Source organism: Athene noctua, chromosome 1 (assembly GCF_965140245.1).
Source record: "Athene noctua chromosome 1, bAthNoc1.hap1.1, whole genome shotgun sequence".
NCBI classification, from domain to species: domain Eukaryota; kingdom Metazoa; phylum Chordata; class Aves; order Strigiformes; family Strigidae; genus Athene; species Athene noctua.
In genome coordinates, this window is record NC_134037.1 from 83117290 (window position 1) to 83126514 (window position 9225).

The window sequence follows — 9225 nt, forward strand, 5'->3', positions numbered from 1 at the left end:
TAAATTTTCTTTTGAATAACGTATCTTTACTGTTATTAACCAGTGGGTTTTTTGCTTTACGTATGAATATGTTTACTTGTCCTGTGTTTAGTACTGTATTATATTTTGGGTACTGATGAAAGAGTATTACTAGAGTAGCATGTTACTCTGAGTTAGTTCTCTTTAGTTTAAAAAAAAAAAATCAGTGCTTTTTCTTAACTTTCCCCTTCATTTTGATGACATAATAATATTTTGCATTAAAATGAACTTGAGTGAACTCATTTGTTTCTCTCTTAGTTTTCCTCTTAAATTTTGTCACCACAATTCATGAACACTGAGATAACTATAGAGTTTTTTTACATTTAAATAAAAAATGTCACTCTACAAACAGGAGAGTTCTGATTATTTTTTGCTCAGATTTGAGCCTCTAACAACTTCAGTAGAGCTGTTCAGCACAAATTAGAGATGGTGGTTTAGAGTAGAGACTAAAAACTAGCTGTTCCTTAGTTTTCCCTGCCTTTCCCTTGCCAAAGCATAGCATAAAGTCAAGACCCATCCTCTTGCTTCCAGGCTAAATTCAAGGGTTCGGGGTTTTCTGTTAATCTCTTATGAGGGGAATTTGAGGTAGGTGTGATGCTTTGGGACATTGAGAGGTGGAAAAAATATATGGTCTTTTTTTCTGACATTGTACTTTAAAAGGGGCTCTGACAACAATTGATCTCAAAGTTTCTGTGCAATGAAGGGACTGCCCTTTCCAAGACAAATGTGTATCTTTGAAGACATTTACTAATATATTCATAAAACATACATCCTACTGTGGACACTAATGCACACTAGTTAGCTTGGCCATGCTTAAAAAAGAGCCTTGCCTTCAGTCACCATTTAGCACATTTTAAAATAAAACTTGCTAGAATGCAGTGTCCTACAGATGGGTATTTGTTCACGTCCTTTAAAATATGCCGTTTTCAAATTGGGGTAGTTGGTCTTCAGCAGTCATGTGGCAATGTAGGAAGTCTGAGCCGTGTTTTCAAATGGAGATGAAGAGTCTTTGGTGTTTCAACAGTCTGATCAGGTCATCTATTAAAATACCATGTGTTAAAAACAGTGTTCAGTAACTGAAGAATCTAATTCATTGGTATAATCTGAGTGATTGCTCTTTAAAAAAAACAAAACAAAACAAAACAAAAACCGAACAACTTTAACTTGCCTGTCTTTTTCTCCTTGTATGAATTGAAGGAAGAGGAAGTGGATGTAAATGATCTTAAACTTAAAATTCTCTGTAAGGCTCTCCAAAGAGATGGGTAAGTCCAATATAAGTATAAATTACTGGAAGTATTAGTGACAGCTTTTCCAGAATTACATATTCTCTAGCTCACTGAAAAAATTTCATTTCATAGTAGAAGGTCAGTAAAGTATGAAGTATGTGATCTGAATGTGTCTTTTTATTTGTAAAGTGAAACCCCAACAACAACAACAAAACCTGTGGTTCACTTAGCTCACTGGCAACCTGCTGTGCCTTCTCAGCACTTGAGACAGAAATGTAGCCATGCAACTTTCATTCTTGAGCCCTTTGCTAAGGTAAAAAAAAAGATGAAATTTTTTTTACCTTTGAGGCATCTCAAGATGGAAGCTTTTTAAGAGCAACATGTGCAGAGGTCATTCCTACAGACTTTTATTTCACTTATTTTTTAGCCATTGAACCATACTGACAAGTTCACGACCTTTTTGAGTTAAAGCTACATTCTTGACTGTAAGCGCAATCAAAGCTTTAAATACTGCTTAAAGGAGCCACTCTTACTGATGGTCAACACCAAATACAGGCTGAATCCAACTGGTCAGAAGAATCTTCTCCTCAAGCAGTGTTACTGTTCTCTCCAAGGTTAAATAAGTCAAATGGCATTTTCTCCCTTTCTAATTTTCAGAATTTATCCGATTTTCTAACTCCCATCCATGTTCCAAGAGGACCTAAGGAAGAAAAGATGAGGACTAAATATGTTCCAAATGGATTGTTCCATTTGTGATTAAAATGGAAATAAGCAGCATTTGGATTCGTGCTTTTGCATAGGAAAGATTCCAGAGGACACTAGTCTGTAGAAAATAAATTCCTAGTTGCATGACAAAGTTATTGTCACATATGACACAAATAATACACAGAAACAGGTTCACACTATTCCACGTGCTTTCTTCTGTTCCTATTATTTTCAAGACAGAAGAATCCAGAACTCCTACATGGTATAAGTCCAGTAACTGGTTTGTTCTGTCTACCCTGGGCTGAAAGAGTTTTTGACATATTTAAACCATTCAAATCATACATAATGCTGTCAAGCTTTTGCCCACTCTGCTAGCTAACCAGATGCAATTTGACATCACTTTGGCACTGAATAGTGTGTAGAAAACTTGATGTCCCAGTTGAGTTTGCAGTCCAGCAAGGCTCACAAAGACTTACAAAGAGGTTGATCGCTATTTCAAAAGAGGTAGTGTTAACCTTCATCTGTGTGCAGAAGTAGGCATCTGGCACGTTACAGTATCTGCTTTTAAGGACAGCGCTGGTTTTCTGGCTTAATAGCTACAAATGGTGGTAAGGTTCTTGGGTAGAATGGAGAGCCTTGCTGAGCATGCTCCTGACCTTCTGGTAGGGTCTTCACTATCCTCCTCTGCTGAAGAGTGATTTGTTTTTTCATATCCCCCTTCCCTTTCCCTCCCTCCTTCCCTCACATTCTTTCCAGTAGAATTAAAGATGAAATCCTAGAAGTTTGGTAGTTTTGAGTGACATCCAGTGTAAAACCATGGTTTCCGTGAAGTAATAGCTTCTCTGGGAGCCAGGTCCAGATCTATTGCAAGGATGTCCCATTGGCCCAAGGAGGTTCATGTTGGTTTAAGAAGTGATAGGACAACTGGATTTGTCTGGCAGTTTAACATATGGAACAGGACGTTTTAACAACTGAAAGGTTAGAATCACAGCAAAATAAGTTAGGTTGGTGTTGACTTAAAACTGCTACCCATAAAGCTCTGCAAGGATGAAAAATTGTCATTGAAAATATCTTTCTCTTAGAAAAATCTTCTTGGGCTCTTTTTATCACAGATGAGACTTGCATTCATGAGTCTTCACTTTCACATTTAGTCACAAATGAGACAAACTGTATTTGTTCTGTGTCTGTGTGCTCTGTTACGGGCCTGCAACTTAGATTTTACCATTTTTTTCCTCCTTCCTTTTCCTGGTGTTTGCTTGTTTGGTTTGGTGGTTGTTTGGGGTTTTTTTTTTTCAAATAAGCAAATTGCTGCTCTTGCTCTATTCTACTAGAAAATAAATCTATACTTTCATCGTCTCAATTGTAAAATATAATTACTGAATAGGTAATTCTTATCTTGATAGATAATATTTTTTTGTTTTATCAAAGAAATAATGCATTCTTTTATAGTTTAGAAGACAGGAAGCATTTCAATTGTCCTCCTAACTAGACTATACTATAGTAGCACTGCAATATTATTGCAGCTTTACTCTTGGAATAATGAATAAGTAACCCAGGGTAGAAAAGACCTCTTGCTTTGAGCTGCAGCCAAGCACATAACACTTATGTGTGAACACGTATCAATCACCTTCGATAATTTATCAAATTTCCTGTGTATTTTTTGTTAGTTTTCATTTGATTTAATCTGTGCAATTATTGCCACAAATTATTCTTTTACTTGCAGATGGTCCAGTTCAGATGGTAAAGATGATCCAATTGAAGCATCTAAAGATAGTATATTTGTGAAGATATTACAAAAACTGTTGAAAGAAGGTAAAGTGTGCTTAAATATAATTGAACTTCTTGAAACTGTTGTTTCAAAAGCTGCTAAAGATGAACCCTAATAAATAACAAGTAGCGTTAATAAATTCTCAGAGTAATAAAAGCTTCCATATGCATTCCACTACATAACTACAATCATATGGAGCTAATTCTATCTATAAAATGTTGAGGGGATAAGAGATGAGCAGATTTCTTGGTTATGATCTGAGTACCCTCAAATGATTTGCTCAGCAGGGCAGCGATCAGATCTTCAGCAGTTCCTTGCTGTACAGTAAATACGTCTTCTGGAGTTAAATACTTCTGTAAGATAAGGGATTAATAACTCTTTGTCATTCAGAAAATCTTAATCTGTTCTAGTTTATGTGGGGTTTTTTGCTTTTGTTTTCCATCCCCAAAAGCCAAAAAAATAATGAAACCCCCCACGTTAAGGCTGACTGGGAAGTTCTGGCCATGAAAGTTAGAGCTGGGGATGGGACAGGATGGAAGCAGTTTAGAGTCAGTCTGTTTTAAATATTACTGCATATGAACTTTTTTCAGAACAGAGGAAGTTCCATGTCAAAAATACAAAAATTAAGTTCTTCAGAATGATTTTAGTTTTGTGTGTCCACTGCTGTCAATTTCTTTTCTCTTTGTAAGATTCTCACACCATGGACTGAAATGTTGCAACTGATGATACAAGTATTTATTACATGACTGATCTTTATTTTATCTTTTTAAAAATTTCTTTTAATTTGGCGACATGTTATGTGAAGAATTGGATTTTAGGTTTAATCATAAATTCACTGAGAAGCTCTGTTTGAGTAGGATTTTTTTTTAAAGCTCGGTTTTACAGGCTACTTAACCTTTATTGTATTTCTTAACATGTATAATAGAATTAGATCTCGATTCCAAAAGAGTAACTTAACTCTGAGGCAGGCACAGGTGTTTACTTAAAAATGATCTTAACTGCTAATGCAAAGTACTTTTATCAGTGCTGTAATAAAAGGTTTTGTGTTGTAGGAGTTCAGCTAAGTGAATATTTACCGGAGGTGAAGGACTTGCTGCAAGCGAACGAACTGGGCAACCTGAAATATAACGCTTACTTCGAATTTGTGTTAAAGGCAAACTATGAACTCTATGTTCAGGGACAAGCATGATTCTTGCTATTTTTTCTCAATATTTTTTCTAAAGAACTGTTAAATTCATGTATACTTTTTTACATTCTGTTTGGGGGTTTTTGCTAAAACTTTGTAATAAAATCTATATGGTAATATACTTGGTCTTATATTTATAGATGTTGACACTTTAGTCAGGGGAGGCAGAGGTGTGTTTTCAGGCAAAAGAAAAATAATGGTTTCATTTTCTGTGCCTGTCCTAAACTTGCTGTTTCCTTTTATATATTCATTAGTATGAGTCCTGCCTGCAGCTCAGATACAGATACACAGGGTGAAATGTGGGACCCACTGCAGAAGGTGGAAACTTTCGCTCTCACCTCACTGGGGCTGTGGTTTCAGTTCAGAGAACATACTGAAAACATGAATGCTGGGTGACTCACTTACTTAAGAGACAAATGATAATTCTATAAGATTACTCTGTACAACGCTTTTTGCTGTAGAAACTAGGTCGTTTCAATTCTGCCTTAAAGATTACTGGCACAAAAAGCCTAACTGGGTTGTCACTGGTCACTCAGCTTGTCTGTGACAGAAAGGAATAAAGCACGGTTCTCATTCAGAGTCCCCTGGTCCAGTAAATACCCCCTTCTTTCAGTTTATATCTGTAGATTAAACTTATTCAAAACATTTTCATATTTTATCTATTTAACTTTCATTTAAGTGACATCCAAATTTCTAGAACACATATGAAAATGAAATTAAGGGCTCACCATGCAGTCATTCACAGCAACTGCTTGAACCTAGAAAGCAGTTATGGAAGTGTGGGAGTCCAGCATGAGCTTCCTTACTTGATCTTCCTTACTAGCTGATGCTATTAATTTTTTTTTTTTTTCTACCCCTGCTGTCCCAATTAGTGGTCTCTGACATGGGAATTAAGAAATAATCCATTTATCTTTTCACTTTTTAATTATTGATTGGCAGCAGATTTTCATCTTTAAATAAAAGTTACTTCAGTCTGACATGCTGCACCTTTCTTTTGCAAGTAGCTTGCCAGCCAGAGAGTGAATGCAGAGCAACTTGTGTGCCCTTATGTTTTACTTGTCTGGCTCGATGCCTGCTGCAACAACTTGATCCAACAGCTGAGAAGGTCAGAAGTTAAATTGGTTGAAGAGAATCCAGTTTCTAGTTTTAAAAGCACAGCTCCCCTTCCGTGGCTTCCCCTGCTCCCTGTACTAATACAGTAAGCTGGGCTGAGAGTCTGAACATGTTTGGAAGAATAGATTTATCTGGAGAGGTTCTAACTAATATGGGAAAGAAATGCACTAGCAGTCATCTTCTAAGATTGTTCTAAGAAGCGAACTTTGCTCTTCAGCAGCCTTGCGTGGCTGAGAGGAAAGTGTCGGTGTAACTCTCAGCTGCGGCCGCAAAGGAGTGGAGCGAGTCATTTAAAGTCTTGGAAGAATTCCACATGCTTGTTAAGATGGCACTTTAAAGGTAGTTTCACGTTATTGATAAAGTTAACATTTTGAGAGAAAGGGAATAATCCAACAAATTATTTCCCCCTCCTGCTGAAATACATTCTACCTGAAATTTTTACTAGACTCTTAAACTTCGTGTGAAGAATCTGTAATTGACTGTCTGCAGTAAGCCACTTTGGGGATATCTCATTCCTTCTTAGACTGTCGACCACCTGTATCCTGTCGGGAGCGGCAGGGGAAGCCCTGGAAGTCTCGCTCCAGGAGCAGGAGTTTCTGTTCACCCTTAGCTGTCCATCTGTTTGAGAGTGCCTGGCTTCTCCGCTGGGGTGGGTTTATTCCGGCTGGTGTAAAAGCATTCTCCAGGTCCTTGGTAAATGATCAGCCGTGTAGGCTTTGCAACTAATGTTTTATTCTACTGCTGGGTTGGGAGGCATTTGGCATTTGTACAACGGCTTTCCATCCGACTATTGCCAAAACAGAAGGCTACAGGCAGTGAGTTTACTTAAATAAAACCTCATTAAAATAACTTCTGTGTCTAAACTGAAGTTTAATGTTGTTGTACGAGGAATGTTGAGCTGGTTCATTATTCTGTTGGGAAGCTTGAAGAGGCTGGGATTTGGGGCTCTTCCTCTTCTCCGTCCTCTGCCTCATGACGCAATAAGCTGTTCTGGTGCAGAAATCCTGTCTCATGTTACTGTACAGGGAGGATGCCTTCATTTACCACTGCACATCAAAGGTCACGCCAGAGCTCTAGGTTGTCTCCAAGTGTAACAAAAACAAATGAACTTGGAACAAAAAGATTCAGGTTTTGGTTAAAATGGCTTAAGGAGCATGAATAGCTGCTTTTGAATAAGGAAGTATACATTGCTTCTTAAATAGTTGTTTCCTCAGCAATGGAAAATACACAGAGTATGGGATGTCCACACTTCTATCCTCTGTTGCCACCAGAGTAGCAGGAAGGCTTCTCAGTTGTCATTGGTGATCAATGTCGGAAGCTGCGTGTTATGGAGAGTGCTCCTCTTTGTGCCCAGCTCTGTTCTGGAAACTCACTTCAAATGTGTTCTGACCTGGGACCAAAACCAAATTCATTTCATGAGTCCAGTTAAATAGCAGACTTCCCTGTGGAAAACAATCTTTCACGCAGAACTGTAAGAATTTAACATTGCCATTGGGCATTTTGCTGTGAATGAGATTGGGGCAGAGAAAAAAATTAGAAGAAACAAGGGGTAGAGTGGGTTTATGCTTGCATCAGGTTTCACTGAAGGATTAAGAATGTTTATCTTTCAGCAGTGTTAGGGTTTCTGTTACTTCATTTCTGATTCAACACAACTGTCCATATTTTGGAAACCACAATGGAGTGTTACAGTTCTGTGAATAGATTTGATGGCTGCGATGCCTTTAAGTGCTTTCAGGCTTCCGATTTTTGTATGCCAGTTGTTGATGACAGAACTGAAGAATACAAGGAGTTGAAGAACAGTATGAGAGAATAGAATGTTTTATCCCCAGCGTATTTTAATACAATAACTTGTCAGGGAAAATCTATAGCAGAATGAAATTGAGAGCTGCCAGAGGTAAAGAGGAATGCTGCCAAACTGGAGGATGCAGAAATTAAACAGAGAAGAAGAAAAGTTGTCTGCTGCTTTTTTGACCCATCCGCTCTGCCTTGCAGTGGAAGAAATCAGCTGCAGAAATGCCTTCACTTGTAGGAGACTCCTCACAGCATGATCACTTCTGGCTTACCATTTCTTCTTCCTCCTCTCCTGACTCCCTTCTGCTAAATTTTAAAAGGATTTACCCTTGGCCAGTTGTGCCTTCAGAGAAGGTCTTGAGGTTGATATGATTCTGTGCATTGACTCATTGGCAGGGCTGCAAATCTGCTTGTGTTACTGTCTCTTTCTTCCATCAGTAACCAGGATTTCTGTATAAAATCTTCCAAGTGTTCCACGTGGAATCTCTGCTTAAATATCCATAGCTGAAGGAGATGAACTGTTCCTCTTCACTTGCCCGGTATCTTCACCTCATCAGAGATGACTTGCCTATGAAGCTGTGGCCCTTTTGGAAAGAGTGAGCTGCAGCGATAGCTGGAGGATGCCCTGTTGCCCAGCCGACCTCACCGGCCAGCAATGGGTACTCGGTAACGGCACCAGCATTCACAGCTACATCAGGCTTCTGGGATCATGTGGTCACCGGGATTAATGCTTCACCGGGTTTCTCTTGAGGCATTTGTCTAAGTACCCCCTGTGTTTAGTTTCCATTTTTAAATCACAGCAAAGATAAAACACATGGCTTAACTCGGCGTGTAAAGCCATGGCTTTTACACAGGCTGTTGCCACGTAGGATGGCGGCGTGTTCAAACCACAGATCTACCTCTCCGCCTTCTCCCAGACTCCCCTTCATCCCCCCGGCGCTCTCCTGTACCTACACCCCAGGTCCAGGAGGACCGTATTTCCCTCTGCAGCCCCAAAATTCGAGGCCGCATGAAGTCGCGGCCGTGCAGCCGAAGGCCCCTCACCTCCCCAGGCCTGCCGAGACCCCGGCAGGGCCGTGGCCCGCTCCACCCTCACGCCCCGGTGGGCCTAGGCCCGGGCCCGGGCCCGCTCCCGTCACCCCCGCGGAAAGGCCCGGCCCTGGGCCCGGCGGTGCCGCCGCGGCCGCCCCCACCTGCTTTGCCCTTAACGGGCCCGGCGGTGCCGGGGGATTATTTCGGCCCCGGCCGCGGGCGGTGGCGGTGGGGGGGCCCGGCAGACGCTCCTTATACGGCCGGGCCCGGCTCACCTGGGCCGCGGCCAGGAGCGCCTTCTTTGGGCAGCGCCGGGCCGGGGCCGCGCCGGGCCCGACGCCCAAATATGGCGACGGCCGGGGCCGCATTCCTGGGGGCCGGCCGCC

At 40.6% G+C, this 9225-nt stretch overlaps 1 protein-coding gene across 3 annotated transcripts in view; it reads left to right on the top strand.

The window, feature by feature from the left end:
• The window catches only part of NUP133 (nucleoporin 133), a 36711-nt gene extending 31691 nt beyond the window's left edge, over nucleotides 1-5020 (top strand). For all 3 annotated transcript variants that reach the window (XM_074925320.1, XM_074925336.1, XM_074925329.1), the window contains 3 exons: nucleotides 1216-1280; nucleotides 3673-3761; nucleotides 4770-5020. In XM_074925320.1, coding sequence (XP_074781421.1) covers nucleotides 1216-1280; nucleotides 3673-3761; nucleotides 4770-4906 — 291 coding nt within the window. In that variant the 3' untranslated portion in view covers nucleotides 4907-5020. The remainder of the gene's footprint in view (nucleotides 1-1215; nucleotides 1281-3672; nucleotides 3762-4769) is intronic.
• Nucleotides 5021-9225: the final 4205 nt, after the last annotated feature.